Source organism: Polistes fuscatus, unplaced genomic scaffold (assembly GCF_010416935.1).
Source record: "Polistes fuscatus isolate 324 unplaced genomic scaffold, CU_Pfus_HIC Scaffold5, whole genome shotgun sequence".
In the NCBI taxonomy this organism is placed as follows: Eukaryota; Metazoa; Arthropoda; class Insecta; order Hymenoptera; family Vespidae; genus Polistes; species Polistes fuscatus.
The window spans coordinates 7,319,471-7,342,493 of record NW_025113129.1 but is presented as its reverse complement, the minus strand read 5'-3'; the positions used below and the strand labels follow the sequence as shown (position 1 = coordinate 7,342,493).

Here is a 23,023-nt window from a genome sequence, read left to right as displayed (position 1 = left end):
TAGCTATACATTTTTCCCACCTGTCTGACAATTTGTGGATGCCACGCTAAAAAAACTGTTACTTTTTTGAGGCAAACCAGTCATCGAGCCATTTTCGTACATTTTCGTAAGAAGTAAAGCGCTACTCAGCAAGTGAATGGCCCATCGTGTGTGATGGCGCATTGTCATGAAGCAAAATCACTTTGTGTTGCCTTTTTTGATATTCTGATCGTTTTTCACGTAAAGCTTGATTCAAATCGATCATTTGATGTCAGTAGCGTTCAGTATTAACGGTCTCGCCAAGCTCTAGCTGCTCATAATATTGGGTTGGCAACTAAGTGAGTGCGGATTTAAAATAAGAAAGAAAGTTCAAAATTTTTATTGAAAAATATAATTTTATTCAATTAGGTACTATCCGCTTTTTTCGATGACCTTTTGCCATGGTTTAGACAGTGTCATAATTTCGCGTTCATAAAACTTCTAATCTTTGCTATTAAAAAACTGAATTAAATGCGATTTGACATCATCAGCGTTATTAAAAATTTTACCATTGAAGGAGTTCTGCATGGAACGAAATAAATGATAATCTGGAGGAACAAGGTGAGAGCTATATGGTGGACGTGACAACACATTCCAACCCAGTTTTAATAATTTTTGGCGAATGACCAAAGATGTGTGGGGCTTTGAATTATCATGGTAGAAAACAACACCCTTACGATTTGTCAATATTAGCCGTTTTGCTTGAATTGCATCCCTCAGTTTGGCGAATTGTTGAACATACACGTTTGAATTGATCGTTTGGTTTTTTGGTAAAAGCTCAAAGTGCAGAATTCATTTATAATCTCACCAGACTGACAGCATAATCTTTTTTTGGTGAACCTCTGCTTTTGATGTCGTATGGGCTGGTTCATCTTGCATCATCCACGATCTCTTCTGATTAACGTTGTTATAAACTATCCACTTTTCGTCGCCAGTAATTAGTCTTTTCAGAAATGAATCAATTTTGTTGAGTTTCAGAAGCGAATCGCAGATGCTAATGCATTGCGCCAAATGAATTTCCTTAAGCTGGCGAGGGATCCATAAGTCAAGTTTTCTGACATAGCCCAGCTTTTGTAATTTTTTTTCAATGCATGTATTCGATACATTGAGCTTCTCTGCAATATCACGTGTTGTGCTATAACGATCTGAATCGATAATGGCCTTGATATAGGCCTCATCGACTTCAACTGAATGACCAGATCGTTGAGCATTTTTCAGTGAAAAATCACCAGAACGAAATCTGGCAAACCAATATTGACACTGCGTTTCTTTTAAGGCTTCATTTCCATATATGGCACCTACTTTCTTTTGTGCTTGCGATGCGTTCTTGCCTTTTCGGAAATAATACAATAAAATATGTCTGAAGTGCACGTATTGTTCTTCCATTTTTAAATTGAGATAAACACAAAACAAAAGAATTAATTGATGCAATTTTTTTACTAAATTTAAGGTAGAAGTCCAAGCAATAAGAAAACAATATAGGTTAGGGGCTTTGAACGTGTTAATGAAATAAAAGAAAGTATAAAAACCATTTACCGACAAAATACGCAATCACTTAGTTGCCAACCCAATAGATCACACCCTTCTGATCTCACCAAACACTGAGCATTGTCTTCCGTCCATAGCGATTTGGCTTTGCAGTCGATGTCAATGGTTTGCCTGGAGTTACCCATGATTTTTTACGCTTAGGATTATCAAAATGTATCCACTTTTCATCTCCAGTCACAATTCGATGGAGACATTACTTTTTTTGTACTTGGCGAGCAGCATTTCGCAAGTGGTCAAATGTTTAAACGTCAGTAACTTCAGTACAAGCTCGGAGGACGGTAAATGAAGGAACAAATGCAAATCAACGTTAAGACACTCATACAAGGAAAAAATCTTCTCATGTACAAGAGACAACATTTCACAATTTTCTCGGTAAAGATTACTCGAAAGTCAACATATTGCACCTCGTTGAATTTTTTATAAGCTATAAGAATATTCTAGTATAAATATGCAGTCCCATTTAAAAAAGGTACGATGACCTTGATATCTTGAGATAAATGATAATTCGAATAGAATATTTTTTTCCTCTGATATTTTTTTCTATCTTACGAAATAAATGAGATATTTTAGGTGATCGAGTTAAACGAAAAACTGTGTATATATCTGTAACCAGAGATATATTTTGTCTGTCAAATATAAAATTAAATTATTTGTGTGTACCGTGTTTGCATGTACTTTATAAATATTTACATAGAAACATATTCATATATCTGTAACATAAACAGTTTATTATATGAAAAACAAACTTCTTACCTGAATAAGAATTTTCATTTTGAGGTGAAAGGATGTTGTGCGGTCTTATAAGTGAAAAAATTTACAAAAGCTGTTGAAGATTGTAATTTCTATAGAAATTACTATTAATATATGTACTGTACATTAATTTTTTCGTGTGGTAGTCATAAGAGAATATTGCCTTTGAAGGTCTAATTAACTGTAACAGTTAAGTGCTGCTTATTTCACGTTATTGCGAAAAATTTATTGTAATACAATTTTTTCGACGTGTATTTTTGTAATTTATCTTTGTTTTATATATCATTTCTCGTAATTGTACAAACTCTTAAAAAACATGCTTTGCGTCAGCATAAATATCAAAAATAATAATTATGTATTACTGATACTTACTTGCTTTATGAACTTTTTCGTAGATTATTATTGAAAACTTTGACGCAACCTTAATAAATATAAAAAAAATATTACTCCACAAAAAATATTATATTCTTTTACGCGTTAAATACTATTAATTCAATGGAACGATATCTACAATACGATGTCTTGCGTATGATTTTTTCGTATTTAAATTGGACCAATCTTGATAATATTGCAAAGGTTTCGAGGTATAAATATTATACAATGCATATTTATGCATATAATTATGCATATTTATTTTGTAACAGGATATATTATTAGTTAACAACGGATTTTGTATATAATTAGAGTGTTTGGACGATTAGTATATTTATATGATAAAAATGTTCTTACATTTTTAAATTCTTTTTTATAATTATAGATTATGGTTAAAAGTAGCAAACGATGAAAAAAATTCAAGAGGTCCAGAATATTTTATAAGAATCGTTAAAGAAACAAAAAGCCTAAGTAATTTCGAAATTATAAAGAAAGATTTAACAGAATATTGCCGAAAGAAACCATCTTTAAATATATTTTACTTTCTTAATTTAGTAGAATTAGAACAAGATGATCAGATGACAAGATGATTAGATCAAGTATGTTCAATTTCGTTTATATATTGATTTAAAGAATATTCTTATGTAAGAGGTTTTTTAAATTTTTTAAAGGTTGCCAATGCGAGAATCTGTCATTGAATAGTTATACATTAAAAATGTCATACTTTTGTAACATACAAAGTCAGAAAACCATTTTCAGTTTATTTTTTCCTGAAGAAACTAATATACAAATATCTATGATTACTTTCAAACAGTTTATTCCTTTTGGTAAAGTCTATTGCGAAGAAGCAAAAATATGGTTTGATAGTTCTCTTTTTAACACCGAAAGAATTAAATCTATATTCGAACCGTTTTTTAATAATAATCATCCTACAACAAGTTGTCTGATTATTTTCTGCGAATGTAATTGTACAATTGCAAAGTCTTTAGAGATGGCTTTGAAATCATGGTAATATGTTAAATATAAAAAATAGATTATTATATTCTCTCTCTCTCTCTCTCTCTCTCTCTCTCTCTCTCTCTCTCTCTCTCTCTCCGTATATGTAAATGTAAATACTTTGGATTTATCTTTTTACGCAGGTTTCCAAATAGAAACATTCCTGTATGGGGTGGGAAAATACTTAATTTATCAATCTGCAATTATTTGAATAATTCACGTAAATGTAAAGACAACCCGCATTGCGCAGCTGTTTTAATAAATGGTACGGAGATGGAAACCCATTCTATATGTATAGATAGCAATATTGATACTCAACTAGATATCGAAAATAAACTCCAAATTTTAAAGGAAAACATAGAGTTAAAAAAACATACTATTGGTTTTATGTTCTCTTCTAGAGTTCTTTCTAAATTATATAACTTACAATTAAATACGTTTAAACAACTTTTTCCGGAAATGACTTTAATAACTTATTTTGGTTCAGAAGCATATGGAGGAAATAAAGATGGTTAGTAAAAGGTCTATAAAAGAGAAAACAATTCTTTTTTTATATATTGTCTAAGAAAAATTAATATTGCTTATATGATTATTTCAGAATCCTATACAAAAATAACAAACAATTTCCATTTTTTACCAAAGACAACCTTTATGATAATAACATATAATTAAATGTGCAATAATAGGCAAAGCTTGTTGAAATGTATAATGAAACTTAAAACACTGACTATTTTGTTGAAAGCTTTACCTAACGTAGTTAATATTTGTTACAACAATCATCTTTTGAAGTTGTCATATCTTGTCGAAATTAAGTCGCTTTATCATCTACTTCAGTTCAACAATCAACATTTTTTTTGACGCTAGATTTTAATTTACACACACAACTACTTATTATATTTATATTTATTCTTACAATAATACTTTTAAGACCAAAAACAAACATATAACTTTAAGAATAGCCGCTATTTCTTTTATTATTGAAATCTTCCTCATATCGAAAGAGGAATTATGTGCATATATTAATATATAAAAATAAAAGTAAAAATTTTCTAATAATAATTTAATATAATAATAATAATTAATATTTAATATAATAATATATATATAATAATAATTTCTCCTAATAAACCATAAGTGTCAATATTTAATTGTATGAAAAAAGACATCATGTAATAGAAAATGGTAAATGGTAAGAATATGGTTAAAGTCGTAATAGAGGTTTCGGTACAAGCATCAAATTTCATTGTGTTGTGCGTGTTTAACCTTTAGTAAGGAAGATATTGAGCGTTGCAAAAGAAAATACACGCAGTACACGACATTTTAATAATAAAAATTTAACCGTCGCACACAGGATAAAATATTTGGAAATCTAATACGAAAATACGTTGTTAGAGCATTAATAATATAATACATTTAACGAGAGAGAGAGAGAGAGAGAGAGAGAGAGAGAGAGAGAGAGAGAGAGAGAGAGAGAGAGAGATCGTTTGTAGAAATTAACACAAGTCTCTTATAAGGTATGTTATATTTATATTTCATCGATGGATATAGAACGAAATATATTCGTGTCTGTTACGTGTGCGAGTATATACATTGTTTGGTATCATAAATAGTTCAACATTCGTTTAGACCAATATTGAAGGAAATTCGAATTTATTATAAGTAAAATAACAGTTACGAAAGCAGTCACAGTATGTTGTTTGTACAGGACAAATCATTTATATATTCTAAGTGAATTATTGCGTACAGTGATCTGAGAAAATAATTACCCTTATGGATTCTAATTAACTGAAACAGCCAGTCGCTGTACAAATCTTGCTGGACGTTATATATATTACATATTTTTTTTTAATAAATAAAAACGATCCGGACTACCTATTCGACTCGTAAAAAAGGAAATAGAAGGAATATTGTCAAAAAGGAATAGAATAAAATAAGTAAGTACTAACATTGACATTCAAGTGTTTTTTATCCATGATTAACTATGAAACATAAGTGTGTCTATCGAAAAACAAAGTATTGATATTTGATCCGAATTTATTCGAAAATCATTTTATTGCAGATTATAATCGAACTTACATCCGATTATTTTGGTTCCCTTTAATATATAAAATATAAATAAATCAATTAAAGATACTATATTCTTCTACGCTACATATTATTAAAATGATTTCGAAAGAATTAAACTTTGACTGCTTGCAAGCAATTTTTAGTTTGTTAAATGAAGTAGATCTACAAAATGCTGCTGTGGTTTGTCGGTATATAAACAAAATACATTCATAATAATAACGGAATGTGTTAATAATTAGCTGTACTTACTTATTGTATGATATATGAGCGATCGTACGATAAATGTATTAACATGAAAAAAATTTAATATAACTTTATTTCTTTTTTTGTAATTATAGTTCTTGGTATAAAGCAGCAATCTATGAACAAGTAACGAGAGGCCCTTTATGTATTAAAAGAAAAAAAAGGGAAACGGTGCCCCCTCTTAGGTGGAATTTTTTAAAACTAGATATGATAAAAAATTGTCACATCCCAATTGTTTTCAATTTATTTTTCATTACTTCTGCAACTGAAGAAAAAGCTTCAGAAAGTATGTTCAGTTTAGCACACACATAGATTCATTGAATATTATTATTCAAAATACTTTGATTTATTCAAGGATGTCATTGCCAGTATCTGCCACTTAATTATTATTCAGTAGTAGTATATAAATATTCTGTGATAGAAGACACGAATTCCATTATAGGATTATTTTTTCCTAAAATACAAGACATGAACATTTCTACGCTTACTCTTAGTAGAAAATCTTCGGTAGATGGAACATATTGTAATGAATTAAATTCTATGATCTATGATTCTTTCAATAATAACGAGCAACTGAGAAATATATTCGAACCATTCTTCCACCTCCAGTTTCCTCATAAAAGTTGTATGATTTGGTTAACCAATGTTAACGGTTCGTCCTTAAAGAATGAATTAGAAGAATGTTTAAGAAACTGGTAATATATTATAATTTGTTGTAATTTTTTATAATTTTATATTCATTAATAGCTAATTTTTGTAATTTAAATTAAATTTTTTAATTTAAATTTTCAAATTTATCTTTTAACATAGGTTTCCGAACAAACATATTCCTATATGGGGTGGAGAAGTACATAATATATCGGTTTGTAATCATGATCCTAATGAACATGCAAATAAATACGATTCAAAAAGCGTTACCATTTTAATACGAGGAACAAAGATAAATATCTGGTCTTTCTATTTCGATAAAATGTATAGTACTTCAACAAGTATCAGTAATGAACTAAAGATCCAAAAGGAATTGATAAAGTTACGAAAAAAATCGATAGGTTTTATATTCACTTCTAAAACTCGTTTGCATTTACATGCTTTCGAATCGAGCATATTTCAAGAACATTTCCCAAGGATGCCGATTATTAAATATTCAGGTTACGGAGTATATGGAGTCGATTTTAGAAGTAAGTAAGATGTCAAATTAAAGAGAAAAAAATATTTTATTCATACATGTCAGAAAAAGGATTTATTAATATAATTATTTCAGATTTAAGGAAATCAGAGAATACATGTAGATTGGAAGAAACGGTTTTCATGATAATATCATATGATTAAAAATTTGAGAATATTTCTAACTTGATGAAATGTTTTCTAACACCATTTAACACTTCAAGCCGTTGTTATACTTTTAACTTTTTATAACGGCATTCACTCCCAAAGATTCCACGTAACGTTCAAACATTTGTGTTTTTCCTATTTTAGACCGTTTTAGACCGTATTTTAGAACGTTCTTAATTACTTGATTCAAATTCGCTACTCTAATCAATAGGCTTTTACTGTTTATAAGACTTTTAAGAGCACTAATAAATTCAAGACATTGAATTTATCGTTCATATAATCTTTATCATTGAAAACTTTGTCATCATTAGAAAAATCTTCATTACTCAACCAAAATATCAGCATTTCTTCGTTACTTTCTAATTGAATTGTTTTTTTTTAAATTGTAAGAAAAATATTTAATAAAATAAAATAAGTCTTTGAATAACTCTCTGAATCTTTTAAGAAGCTTTATTATTACGGAAAAGCTATTCTCGAAAAAAAACAGTATGTTAGAAAACGATTATATTAATAAACAATAAAACTTACATAAAATTTTCAAATTATGCGTTAAAACGTTAGAACTTTCACTTTTTAAATGAGACCTTGTTAATCAAAATCAATTAAGAATGTGTCTGATACGTTGAACGATAGTAAGATTGTTTTTGACAGTTTTATACCGCGGTGATAAACAACATTAAGTTATTCCATTCTATTCCATGTCTTCTATCCTAATTTATCAAATCTAAAATATATACAATATTAGAAATATCAAATCATTCAATATATCAAATCTTACAATTAAAAATAATTAGTTTGAAATACTTTGTAACGAATTATAACGACCTTACGCATAACCAAACAAATTAACACATTTCCGAAAACAGAGAATCTATAAACTGATAAAAACAAAGAATGCTAGACAGGACGACGATGCTCTACACATACTTACTTATGTACGGGCTTGCTTGATTATGGAATATGGCACTATTGTTATATGAAAAATAATATTTATTTGTTTTAGTATGTAGATCACCCTACTACAAATAATAGAAGAATCTCCAGTATGTCACTTGTTGATTTTATTATTGAACTTTCTTAATTTTGTAGATAGAAAATGGACAAAAATTTTCAAAAGACTGACATTAGAAATCCAATATTTATCTTCTTTGAAGGTATATTATAAATTTAACTATACAATGAAATTTTTTCAATTGTTAGATAAACAATAATTTTAACAAACAAATCAAATTTCATATTACAAATATTTCCTTAATTGAGCTAGTGTATGATATTCATTACATTTATTTAAAGCTTCGCATTCGTAATAAAAACTATAATAAATCTTCAATAATTCAATGTAATTTAGTATTTACTTTTAAAATATTCTCTAGAATATTTTAAAATATTCTATTGAGAATCCTGTATATCCTGTTAGCAGTGACGACATTTCAGACATTTAAATTAATGTATCTGTAAATGATACAACCTTTTAAACTAAGAAATACGATCAAAGAATCGCCAATATTTAAAATAAATTTTTATATTAACACTGAACCTATACCATGACAGATCAAATTACCCTTTTTAAACTTTCAGTATTTCTTACAAATTATAATACCATTCGAGTGAGTAAAGAATACTTATTACATAAATGATATATTTTTTACTATACATACATCGTTAAATATATGAATTTTTGAAGACGAGTTATTTGATCCACTGTTGTAGAAATATACGTGAGGTATCGATACATTTAGTATTAAAATATGTTTCGTTATTATTCAGTTTTTATTAACGTGTAATTAATTTCACATTAATAAGTAATAAATTATAAATTAATTTCACATTAATAAGTAATAAATTATAAATATAATATTGCACGTTAATTTTACATATTTTCCTTAGGTAAGTATAGAAACTTTTCTTTCAAATTCTATGCAAATTATTATTGGATTTCTGACTTAGCAATTTAATGAAATCATATATTAACAACGACAATATTTCCTTAACGAAAGAAAGGTGGGGATTTTGATGTATTAAATGAATTTAATATCAAAGTACCGAATTAATTGTTACATCTAATAGTTTAATAATCTATCGAATCTGAATTATAACGGATAATTGAATTTTGAAAACGATTGAATATAATGTTATAGCAATTTATAGAAACAATCTAATAAATCAAATAAACATGGTGAAACGATACATAGAGACAAAAACTAGACAAATACAAATGAGTGTCAAATAGGACGGAGAATATTACCAAAGACGTTGCATAGAATGATTATTTTGTTCATTTCATCTGTATCTTCCTCAGACTAACTATTTAAATATTTACAACTAAAATGGAGGTATTGTTCACATTTTGCTCGAGATACCTATGGTTTCTTTCCAATTCAATATGGAATGAATTTAAGGTAAATTCGATGGTCAAATACCCAAATAATCGAAGTTTAATAATTATTTTTCCTTTGGCCATAATTTTATTCTTCATGCAACAAACTCTTAAAAGGTAAGAATTTAAATATTTCATAAAATTATTTGTATATCTATTTAAAATGCCAGAAGTTTTAAACGTTCGTGAATTGTTAAATTTGATAAATTCAAATTCTTAGCTGTTTCTCGCGTAGTTATATACGACAATTGGCATTCGCTAGTTCTTTTATTTTACCGTCATATACTTAAAATGGATAATCTAAGCGTGGTGCACTTTCAAATCTAAATTACCAGAACGAAATTTCGAAAAGCAATTTGAGGCTCTTGTTTACTTACAGTTAGTACAACCTCTCCGTAAATAATACATAATTTGTTTCTGGCTTACATTAATACCCTTACGATAATAAAAAAGCAAAATATGACGAAAATGCTGACTTTAACTTTTCATTTCTGATGCGAATCGAATAAAAAACTACTGACAAACCAAAATACAACAAGGTTATCAATCATATCTGAAATATCTGTTGCTATAATATAAAATGATTTTAGGTTTAAAGTAGGATTTAGTAGGGTTAGACTTTGCACCCCGTATATTTTAAAACTAATACTTTTATATTAATATCGTACAGATATTACTTTCTACCTATAGGCGAATGGCTCGGTATACGGAAACCAATACTAGTACCGAAAAATACAATCTTAGAGAAAGCTTATATTAATAAAATAAAGAATCAGAGACAGGTAAATGTTTTTCATTAAAATTAGATTTGAACAATCTATAGAATATTTTAAAATATTGATTAATTTTATTTTTAAGATATTAGAGTTAGCTAGAAAACTGAAGTGGTCTGTAGTACAAGTACGCCTGTGGTTATATTATAGATCTTTTCAAGACGAACCATCTACGTTAGATAAATTCTGCAAAAGCAGGTAGATAAAAATTATAAATATTGTAGATTTATTTTAAAACCATATTTAATAAAATGTTTTATTTTTAGTTGGAGGTGTTTTTGCCTTACATGTTTATTTATCTATGGTCTTATTATTCTCTGGGATAAACCATGGTTTGGGGATATAAAACTATGCTATATTGATTTGTCACATCACATGTTAACTAGTGATATTTGGTGGTTTTACATGTTAACTTTGGCATTTTATTGGTTTTCGTTTTGTGCTAATTTCTTTGAGAAAAACACAAAAACATTTATACATTGTTTTATAAAACTTGCAATTAATATTACATTATTGCATATATCATGGGCCACAAATTTAGTGAGGATTGGTTCATTATACATTGTAGTACTTTGTTGTGATGATCATCTCTTTAACGTAAGTATAATATATAATATTAATATATTTGAATATTTGTATTATTTTTTACTTCATTACTTTTTATATACTTTTTATATGCACCTGTCTTTCCATTTACGTAAAGTATCATATGTGAATTTTTTTACACAAATGAAAATTGTATAAATAGATTCTGTCAGTACAGAAGAAAACAAAATATTTTAAAGAGAAACTGGTATGAAATACCAGCGTGATACATTAAAAATACACGTGGTACATTGTGATTCTTTCAACGGAATCGTATGCCTTCTTATAGTCAATGAACAGTTAATACACACTCTCGCGGAATTCATATTTTTTCTGTAGCAGTTGTTCAACCGTGAGTTGGTCGCTCATAAACCTATTTTGCCGAAATCCACAATTTCTGCATATGTTGTTAGTCTTTGTAATAGTAGGTTCGATAAAACCTTATAACACGATGAAAGTAGGGATATGCCTCTATAGTTTCCGCATATTGTCCTATCTCCCTTTTTAAACACTGATCGTGAGACAATGATATACTGCTTCCGCTCATCCGGCAGGCCCTCTTTCTACCAGATGATGTGGATCAGTTTTTATAGTCCTTCAGGTAGCTTATAGCCCACGTATTTAATTAACTCCGAAGCTATTAGGTTAATTCCCAGGGATTTGTTGTTTTTTTCTTTCTGACCGCAGCTAGCGTTTCATTGAGTATAAGTTCTTTGATTAAAAGTTCAGCAATATGAATTTTGTTTAAAAATTTTGTCCGTTTGAGGGTCATGTGTATTCAATAGACTGTCGATATAATTTTTCTATCTGTTTGTATATATTCATAATTTTGTACAAAGTTATAGTTTTCATTTGGTACAAGATATGCAATATTATATTACATTAAATTTACAGGTAACGAAAATAGTAAAATATACAAGAAATAATAAAATAAAAACAATCAAAAAGTATTTATTCACGCTGGTATGGTTTTGCACTTGTAATAATATCTATAATATGTTTCCAATTTATAGGTAATTTAACATTTTTTATATTTTCTGTATATTATTCTATAAAAATATAGTAGTTAACTAATGTGAACTTTAACATTTTTATCTATTTTTAGTGTTTTGTTGGGATCATTATTACATCTAGGATGGTCTTTCAAAATGATAATAATGAATTTGTTATTATTCCATATTTATATCCCTCAAATATACTGGAACTTTACTACGAGTATTTTAATACTTGACTATTTTTTGGTAAGAAACTAATTTATATATATATATATATATATATGGCACTCCACGTCAAATCGACCACTTTCGGCCACGACCCCTTTCGATTTGGCTGAAACTTTTTTATCATTTTCTACCCTATTGAAAACCTCTCTGAGAATTTTTTCAAATTTTTTTACCAAACTCAAAAAAGTTATGAATTATCCAAAAAAAGTGTCTTTTTTTTCAAATAGCCGTAACTTTCGTAACTTTGTCAACAATTTACTTATCGGGCCGTTTTTTTTTTAATTTTATGTTTTTAAATGTACTCTTTGGAAAAAAATATAAAAAAATATTTTAAGTCAAACTTTAACTTTTTCAAATTTTGATATTGTTTATTTTTTCGTTTTAAACTTTGATTCATTCTGAACTTAATTCCGAACTTCGCCTGATGGGCTGACGTTTCTTTCTATTCTTTTTTCTAATTTAAAAACTTTCTTTTTTATTTCTTCGCAATTTTATTTTGTTATTATACTAAATTAAGCCTAAATAAATATATATAAATATTTTTAAATCTATTTAAATCTCTTTGTTTAATTATATACTATCGAAAATTATAATTACAAAAAGACTGCAATGCACCATTCATCAATTTTTCAAGTCAATATAATTAACAATTTATTTAGATTTCCTTAGTCGCTTAAATAATTTACAAACAGTATATTGATCTAAATTAAAATAATTACTTACAAACAAATACCCATGTAACAATAACGGTGAAGTTTTCACCAATTGAAAACTACAATAAAGCTGCAGATGATCCAGTTGACCGATTTTTAAAAACAAGAACCATTGCAGGAACTCAGCAGTTGCATAGTGTTATACTAAGCAATGATTGGTGTTTGTTTGTAAAGAATTATGTTAATTCAGATCAATATACTGTTTGTAAATTATTTAAGCGACTAAGGAAATCTAAATAAATTGTTAATTATATTGACTTGAAAAATTGATGAATGGTGCATTGCAGTCTTTTTGTAATTATAATTTTCAATAGTATATAATTAAACAAAGAGATTTAAATAGATTTAAAAATATTTATATATATTTATTTAGGCTTAATTTAGTATAATAACAAAATAAAATTGCGAAGAAATAAAAAAGAAAGTTTTTAAATTAGAAAAAAGAATAGAAAGAAACGTCAGCCCATCAGGCGAAGTTCGGAATTAAGTTCAGAATGAATCAAAGTTTAAAACGAAAAAATAAACAATATCAAAATTTGAAAAAGTTAAAGTTTGACTTAAAATATTTTTTTATATTTTTTTCCAAAGAGTACATTTAAAAACATAAAATTAAAAAAAAAACGTCCCGATAAGTAAATTGTTGACAAAGTTACGAAAGTTACGGCTATTTGAAAAAAAAGACACTTTTTTTTGAAAATTCATAACTTTTTTGAGTTTGGTAAAAAAATTTGAAAAAATTCTCAGAGAGGTTTTCAATGGGGTAGAAAATGATAAAAAAGTTTCAGCCAAATCAAAAGGGGTCGTGGCCAAAAGTAGTCGATTTGATGTGGAATGCCCCATATGCATTGCTATATTTTTTATATTATGATTAATAAAGTTAAATATGAGTTAAATTTTTGTTAATTTTACTCGTATGTTATAATCATTATATTAATTTAAAACATTGCATTTTCAAAAATAAAACTATGATATATTTGCTTAATTTTGTATATAATGAAAAATGTTCCAGACATAAAATCAAATAGAAAGTAATAACAGATTCTTCTTACAATTGCAATAATGCAACTGCCAATAATACAACTGACAAACTCGAAAATCGAAAGTGAAAGCAAAGAACATATTAATTATATACAATATTAAATATATTTTACTTTTCGTACGGACTAGAACGATTCTGCCGTGATCGTTGCCAAATTAGGAATTAGAATTCCGGAATCCGCAAAATAATTCGTAATAAAACTGTTATTGCTTTTATCGTATAAAGTTAAGACTGTGCATAATTTTTCGTTCGACGCTTGTGCAACTTCAACGAAAGACTCGGGCAACCGCCAAAGAACAAATAAATATAGAATAAGATATCGAAAGTATATTACAATAATTGCTACTGAAGAACTACGAACAATTGTCAGCTTTTAGCGTTAAAACTATGTAAAAACAAAAAATTTTTAATCGACTATTATCTTAAAATCCACAAATTCTTTTCAATATATACCAATGATTTTAAAAAATCAAAACAGAATTTTTCTTTAAATTTAAAAATTCCATTATAAGCTCATAACATTTATTTTATCAAATCTCAGATATTGTTTTAATTATTTCATATATAGACACCATCTTTTTAAATGTTTTCTGTCAATGGTTTTCCATCCTTTGATTTACGTGTCATAAAGATCGATTTATTGTTTACATATGTGTTAAAAGATATAAAGTGATTGTATTAATTCTAAATTGATAAATAATTAATAATTTCTTTTATTTAAAAATTTTAAGCAGAATCTAAACATAATTGTAAAAGACAATTAATTATGTATTTATGTAATAATTACAATTATTATGTAAATATTCTAATAATTACATTATTACAATAAAAAATAATTTTATTGAATAATCCAACGATAAACGAAGCGATAGTTTATTTTTCCTAACTCGAATTGATTTAGAAGCGACTTATTTTCTAATATCAATTTTTAATTTTTTGCAGTTTTATCTTATTTTAGAATGTTATTATTTGTCATAAAATAAATTCATGCCTATTTGGACGCTGGAAGAAGAAGAAGAAGATAAAATAAATTCAGATAATGATATGGTCTAAGATGCTGTGTCAATGTATTGAAGTACATCAGCTTTAGGGAATAATAGATGTCATAAAAATTCGCACCTATTATCCTTATTTTTCTTATCTTTTTTCTTACTCTTAGCACTCATCTATTTTTTCTGTTTTTAAATCAACTGAACTTGAAGCTTCTTTATTTTTTTCTTTCTCATTTATACCCGCACGTAATACCCACAATTACATAAAACTTTCGTTCAGGAGAAAGGACTAATCCTTAAAATAATGCAAATCTGTTTTGTTTTCTATCTTACCAATTGTTGATATAGACACTTTTTATTCCATCATGTTAATATCATGTAATTATTGTATATAAAAATAATTGTTAATATTCAAAAATTAATAAATTGTTCATTATTAATGAAAAATGAGAAATATGAACATTTATAATCCTTAGCTTATAAATCGAACGATACTTCCTAAAAAAACATTGTATATCTAGAAATTGTAGATACAAAATATTTAAAATATCAAGTATTAATAAAGTCAAATTTTTACAATGTTATTTAATATAAATTTAATTTTTAAATACGTAGACAATTAGATAGAAAATGAAAGAGCTCTATTCAAATTTCCCGCCTATTATCTAAACTACAAACGTCACCATGAAACATATACTGGCTACTATTCACCTATTGTTTCTTCTTAGATTATAACATATGCAATCGTATTTATATACTTTTCACTTTATTAACGATTTATGTAATAAATCGCAGAATTGTATAAAAAACAAATTCGTATATTTTATTAGGTAAAAGAGAAACAAAAATTCTATTCCTACATGATTACTTTTTATTACGAAAACATAACCTATTGAAAATATTACTTTTGTACTTCAATTAGTGTTATTATCGAACAATAATGGGAAATGCTGGAAGTAATCAAACAGTGAGTCAAAGTCATAGTTCAGATAGAGATCATCGTCATGGTAAAGAACACGCACCACCCTCTCCAGGAAAGGAAGGTCAAGCATTTGTTTTTGACAAAAAGCCTCATAATCTAGTTTTCCAGTCGTCTCACGAAGAAGAAGAGCCTTATTATACAAAAGTACTTAACAATCATTAACATAAATTTTTTACGACAATAGATATACATTTGCTTTTTTATACAGACAAGCCAACAGGATGGAAATAATTTTGGTGGCTCACGTCCAAGATCAAATACAGTTTCCGAAGGAACAAAGGTTGCAGATAGCAAAGTATTGCCTACAGTTTTTAAATGGGAAGGCGGTGGAAAGCAAGTATACATCAGTGGAACGTTCACTGGATGGAAAACATTGCCTATGGTAAAGAGTCATGGTGATTTTGTTACTATTATCGACCTACCAGAAGGAGAACATCAATACAAATTTTATGTCGATGGAGAATGGAGGCATGATCCTGGTTTGGTGAGATATAGATCTACTGATTAATGTCAATTTACTTCTACTGTAAGAACAATGATTAAAAGAATGATTAAAGAAACTTTTTAGAAAATAGTTGACAATGGTATGGGTTCTAAAAACAACTTAGTATCTGTAAGACAATCAGACTTTGAAGTTTTCCAAGCTCTTGCTAAAGATAGCGAAGGTGTATCTAATAGTATTCAAACCGAATATGGTCAAGAAATTCCGCCTCATAAACCATGGGAAAAAGTAGTTGGACCACCAATTCTACCACCGCATTTATTGCAAGTTATTCTTAATAAGGATACACCATTATCGGTAAACAATTATAAAAGAATTATTATTTATTAATTTATAAGACTCCATAGAAAATATATATTAATTTGTACAATATTTTTTTTAGTGTGAGCCAACTCTTCTACCAGAACCAAATCACGTGATGTTAAATCATCTTTACGCTTTAAGTATTAAGGATAGCGTTATGGTTTTGTCCGCCACGCATCGCTATCGAAAAAAATATGTTACTACTCTACTATATAAACCAATTTAATGATTTACGTCTGTCCTATGTGTAAATGTGATTCTTAGACTCAGCTAGTTATCATGGAACGATATTATACGAATAACAAATTGCCTTCATTATTCCTACATCAGAAATTGTAAGTAAGCCAAACTATCAATGACAAAAGTTGCTCCATTGTAACATAATACAATTATTATTTATTTAACTAAATCAAATATTTAATATATTTTTTAAAATTATAAAAAATTATAGTGTTATATATTTTCTCTAATTAACAGATTAAACACCAAGCCCCTTTTATTAAACTTTCTGTTCAGGCTACAATGATCTGTCAGTTCTAAAAAAACATAAAAATGTCGTCTATTGGTGACCAACATGGGCTGGATAAAAAGTCTAAGACTGGTTTATAGAGATCAGCATGGCATTTAATGTGTTAAGCAAAAAAAAGAGACAAGCTTTAATTGCTTAGATAAAAGTTAATAGACAATAATAGATCTTTTTCTTAATCATTAGACATCGTTAATAAAAAATTATAAGAATCGTTTTTTCTCCTCTAATATGTTAAATATAAAATTTAAATATCATTACTAGTTACTTCTGGCATATATGCGTAAGGAGACTCAGATCTTGTTCTAAGAAAATAAGATCCACTGGCAGATTTATCTACGTGTTCTCCCATTAAAACTGCCTCAGAATCTATACAATCACCACTTACAAAACGATCCCAATTTTCACATTTTACAGCAGGAAGTCCAGTCTTCGAATTAATACTTTCTGTAAAGTATATGTAAGATCGTCCGTGACTGCAAGCTTCTAAAATAGAAGAGATGTAAATGTGTTATTTTGAAAACTTTTAATGCTAACTTCGTGAGATATTTCTTACCCATGACTTCTGGGACGCAGCAACAACCAGGCTGAACCGCCGTTCCTGCGTTTGGATAAAAGTCAACTTTACCTACAGGTTGCAGATATCCTAAAATACCACCACAAGAATGAATTACATCAACGAATGTTGCATCAGTTAAATCCAAACGAGTCTTATCAGAAGCAAATAGATGGAATCCGGGCAAAGCTGGGTCAAATCCAGTAATTCTTCCTAATTTACCAGAAGTTATTGCACTTCCAACATTACCGGCAACATGTGCACCCAAAGAATGACCTAAGATTTATTTGACAATATAGAACAATGTACGTTAAATGATGTTTTCAAATAGTTTTTCTTTCATCTTTTGATAAGCATATGATGATGCATACCAAGGAAGTGAACATCTTCAGCTTTTAAATCAGTTTCTGAGACCAGAAAGTCGATAAAATTAGCAGCATCCTTTCCTACACGAACGGTATTTTGCATAGGACCAAGATAAAAAGTACTTGCTGCTAAAGGTTCCCAGTCGACAAGAATTATGTTATAATCGTCATGTTGCAAGTAAGCTGTGCAATCAAAATAGAATGTCCGATTATATAGAAAGATATAATTTTATGATCAAAAATATTCACTACCTTCCTTCATATCTATAAAACCGGAACTCATTGAACTGGATTTCCATCCATGTGTTATGAACTTTGTTTTTCGTGATGCTTTAAAATCTGAATTGAGAAGTCCTGCAGTATCATTGATCATAAGTTTTGTACCATTTTCTGGACCAAACCTTTAATTGTATTTCCCAATATATAAAGAAGATCCTAATGATACATTTCGTACAACAAATAAGTATATGATAAACATACCGTGTGTAGAGAATATAAGAAATGTTTTTGTTATCGAGAATATTTCTCGCATTATCCTCGTATTTTAATATTGCTACTTGAGGTAAACCGTTTCCATCTGGCATAAATATCCAATCTTCTCCATATCCGTCATATCTTTCACGCAAACCACTTTCCCATTGTTTAGAAATTACTAAGTTGCAACACAGTACAAAAATAATTGCCTCTATCGGTAGGTTTAATAGAAACATTTTAGTTTATCGAAAACTTAACTTAATATCTTAGAAATTTAACTAATTATAAGGAAATAACAATAAGGATACTTCAGAAATATTAAGACTTCTCTTGTAAATATCCTTATTTATATATATAAAGCGAGTATGCAAAAGTTCTCTTTCTTCACCTAGTTTTCCTTGGCTTTATCTCTGACACTTTATCGTACAAGCGTAAATACTATTAAGTGGTTTATTAACATTTCTTTGAAGCATTTTAATCATGAACTAAGGAATACAAGTTTCAAACCCATTTACTTGTTTATGTATAATCAAGTCAACTAGTTTTTGGCGATTACTTATCAACTGATATCATTACAAAGTAAGAATAAAAACAAAGATTATTTTCTTGAAGACTTATCTCTTCACAATACTGAATAATGCAACATTAGATATACGTAAGATAAATGTAATGATAAATTGTAGTTTGCAAAAAAAATAATATGAACAGAATGATATCATTTTGTATTTGTACAGAATGGGAGGGTGTTACTATTTTAAGCGCTTTTGTTCAACTATTTCAATATATGGTATTTATTATTTTCAACTTTCAACAACTGACAACATTTCATTAACCCCTCTGATCAGTTGATTCCAGTAATTGAATTTTTCATGACCCACACCGACATTCCACTAATATTTACAACCTTTCTGCCTGTTATTCCACCATCACCACTGCGTTCACTATTCAAAACTCCATGTTATTTATTTATTAATAGTACAATTAAACACTGAATTAAAAAAATTTGCACAAAACTTTGTAAAATGTTTATCAGGAATTTTAATACAAGCTCAGAGGATGGTAATGAAAAACAAATGTAAATCAACATGTAAGCACTCATCAAGCAAAAAATCTTCTCATGTACAAGAGACAATATTTCACAATTTTCTCGATAAAGATTACTTGAAGGTCAACATATTGCACATCGTTGGATTCGTTTTTTTATAAGCTATAAGAATATTCTAGTATAAATATGTAGTCCTATTTAAAAAAATACGATGACCTTGAAATCTCGAAAAAACTGACCTTGAAAAAAAAATTCGGTTCATCACTATATCGGCACCTTCGAACAGAATATTTTTTTCCTTTGAAATTTTTGTCTATCGTACAAAATAAACGAGATATTTTAGGTGATCGAGTTATACTAAATACCCTGTATACAAATATACTGTTTAATATTTAAAAATCTTATTTAATTATACTAGAAAAATTTTACCTGTTCATGATTTATTTTTTTACTTGTATCAGCTTTTTTCAATATTTCGATTTGTCGCACTTTTTCTTTTCTTTCATTTTTTATACCAAGAAATTGTCCAAACAATACGAAGATATATCTGTACAAAATAAAAACAAAAGTATTAGGAACAAAGTAAATAGTGAAAATGTTTAAGGAAATTATCAGTTGCATATGTTAAAGTCGGAAATCCGCCATTGCTAGCAGTTCCTAGGCATTGTCAACAATGCAAAGTGCCTTTTGACAAAGTCAAAAACAAGAATTCTTACAGACTTTATAAGCATTGAACATAATACTTTGGTATCTCCTATAGAACATCAAATTATTATTTAAGCATGTTGAAAAGAATACATTATCGGGCAACAGGCACACACAGCATACACATCCTCCCCCTACAAACAACCCACACCCCGCTCCCACACACACATACACAAAAGCGAGCATAATGCGGGTTGTTGAGACTATGCGTGTCGTTATACTATGCGTACCTCTATAAACTGAAACTTAATTAATGTTGGTCTGTTATTATGTAGGGTTATTATGTTACTTGTCGTAGGAGAAGATTATATTACGTTTAGACAGATATTCGTAGAAATGTTCACGGAAAATCTGTATTTTTTGTTCCCTATCGTATCGGAAGATAAACAGGTTTAGAACGAAATGTTTTATACCTGCATTCTATTGAAAATCATTCGAAGAGCATAGTAAAAAAGTTGATGGTTGTGCTATTTAAAATAAGCTGTTAGCCCTGACTGATTAACATCTTTTTATTCGCTTTATTTTTGATGTATATCTTCTTCAGAAGGATTATGCAACTGTTGCAATATAATAATAATAAAATATAATAGAAGTTAATGTGTGTACGAAGTCTGTTATTAAACAGTTACCGTATATAAAAGCAGTACTTTATTATATAAATGTTTTAAAATTATCAGCCGTATATAAAGAAAGTTCGTATGTTTTACGTAAAGATTCCTTAATGATTAAATTATAATTTTTCTCAAAAATATATTGTACATATATATATAATACTTAAACTTTAACATTTCACTTAAATATGAATGACTATATGAAGACGATTATTTAATTCAAACGGTGAGCAAGTAAGCTACTCCAGTGAGCCACTATAGTGGCGCATCAACCTGGAAAAAATATTCGCATATAGGCAATAATAAAGGCCATAATTTGTTTACAATCTCCACCGCCAGTGAATGTACTAACAAAAGCGTTCCACAGAACTGCTTATATCTTCGTTACTTTTTAATATTTTTAAATAATTTTGTAGCAAGCACAAATTATTCAGTTCACCGTGCTCTAACGTTTAATATTTATTAATATAACGTTATTAATATAACGCAATCATTTATAATATTGCTTTTTGTAATATGTTTTTGTAAATATCATGATAAAATTATCGAGAAAATTAAAATTGCACACAAGATTAAAAATGCAAGGAACAAATAATAAATAAGTTACTCGTTCTAAAATAACAGAAATTGCTGCATTTGGCTGTCTGCATGTACAATGGTGGATCCACCTGCATTTCGAAAGTTATAAGCAATCTACAATTGAAAATCGGACTCCACTGCTGATTTTTACATGTAATACTATCTTTGCAAGTATTGCTTCCTTTAATTTATTATGTCTAATAATTAATAATCTAATAATTTAATAAAGCTAGTAACATAAAAACCTTTTTCACTTCAGTTGTGTGTGAATACTACGCATGTTCTTTTTTCTTTTTCATTATCTTTTATATGAAATTGTATGTAACAATTAGTCTCATTTATGCAGGCACAATAGATAATAGCAAAAATTAACTTACGATTAATACTTTTCTCGATGATTGATTTGATCACTTAAATAAAGATCTATTGAGAGTGATGAGATTTCTCACAAATTTCGTCAAGTTAAGCTACGTCGAATATTCTTTACACTGTTTTAAGGGGTTATACGCAGTTGCGAGGCTCGAAAAAGACGTATTTTCATGAATTTTTTCTAGAAACAGTTTTTATTTCTCAAAAAAAATTGTTGGTAATTCAAATAGAGTAAACTTTTGAGAATACAATAGCGCGTCGATTCTGTAAAAATATTAATCTGCACTGCTCCTGTAGATGATTTCCTGAACGTCCTCTAAAAAAAGACGTTTGGCGGTGATCTCCATTTTGGCGGTTTGGATTTTCCGAAATTAAAAAATATGGTGGATTCTTTTAAAGGATAGATTAATGCAGGTATTAACGAGAGGAATTTTAAAAATTTTGATTTTTGACAAAATGGCGTCTATTTGAAAAAAAGTTGTTGTTTTTGACTAAAATTTTCGCTCTAAATTGTAAAAAAAAAAATAGTAATAATTTTTTTAAATCTTATTCCTCTCGTTAATACCCGAGGAATATATCTAAGAATATTGTGTAGAAATATAAGACAAATCGGTTAAGTTATTTCTGAGAAATCGAGATCACCGACTTTGAAAATACCGTTTTGAGAAAAACGCGTTTAAAGTTTCAAAGAGACGTTTACACTTAGTTAAAAATTTTTGTTTGCAGCTTACATGAAGTGAAGAATATTTGTCGGATCGATTTGAAATTTTCAGAGAATATACTTAAATATATGTACATTCCGAAAATGCAAAAAAAAAAAATCGATTTTTTGAAAATCCTAACTGCGTATAACCCCTTAATTAATAATCTTTCAAAAACCTCCCCATAACTTCTCGTCGATCCTTGCAATTCGACTGCTCAAGTCGAGTATTGAAACAAAATAGTAATCGGCTCCAAACTAAGATTTAACATTATACT

At 28.3% G+C, this 23,023-nt stretch overlaps 3 protein-coding genes across 5 annotated transcripts; 1 reads left to right on the top strand and 2 right to left on the bottom strand.

Annotated features, from left to right (window-relative positions):
* Positions 1 to 822: 822 nt before the first annotated feature.
* Positions 823 to 1,691, bottom strand: LOC122522111 (histone-lysine N-methyltransferase SETMAR-like). The gene is made up of 2 exons (XM_043642917.1): positions 1,574 to 1,691; positions 823 to 1,349 (listed from the first exon to the last, which is right to left on the bottom strand). The coding sequence occupies exons 1-2, from the start codon at positions 1,689 to 1,691 to the stop codon at positions 823 to 825; spliced, it is 645 nt and encodes a 214-aa protein (XP_043498852.1).
* A 14,019-nt stretch (positions 1,692 to 15,710) lies between these two features.
* Positions 15,711 to 17,676, top strand: LOC122522274 (5'-AMP-activated protein kinase subunit beta-2-like). Of its 3 annotated transcripts, none has more exons than XM_043643190.1 (6): positions 15,711 to 15,858; positions 15,951 to 16,154; positions 16,219 to 16,494; positions 16,579 to 16,809; positions 16,895 to 17,150; positions 17,332 to 17,676. In XM_043643190.1, exons 2-5 carry the CDS (start codon positions 15,969 to 15,971, stop codon positions 17,039 to 17,041), a joined length of 840 nt encoding a protein of 279 aa, XP_043499125.1. In that variant the 5' UTR covers positions 15,711 to 15,858; positions 15,951 to 15,968; the 3' UTR covers positions 17,042 to 17,150; positions 17,332 to 17,676. The 3 variants fall into 3 exon arrangements, with proteins under 3 accessions (XP_043499125.1, XP_043499123.1, XP_043499124.1); XM_043643188.1 differs by having other exon boundaries at positions 17,293 to 17,676; XM_043643189.1 differs by lacking the exon at positions 15,711 to 15,858 and having other exon boundaries at positions 15,877 to 16,154; positions 17,293 to 17,676.
* Positions 17,586 to 18,972, bottom strand: LOC122522110 (pancreatic triacylglycerol lipase-like). Its single transcript, XM_043642916.1, has 5 exons — positions 18,743 to 18,972; positions 18,515 to 18,663; positions 18,269 to 18,445; positions 17,898 to 18,173; positions 17,586 to 17,827 (listed from the first exon to the last, which is right to left on the bottom strand). Exons 1-5 carry the CDS (start codon positions 18,970 to 18,972, stop codon positions 17,589 to 17,591), a joined length of 1,071 nt encoding a protein of 356 aa, XP_043498851.1. The 3' UTR covers positions 17,586 to 17,588.
* Between the last annotated feature and the right edge of the window lie 4,051 nt (positions 18,973 to 23,023).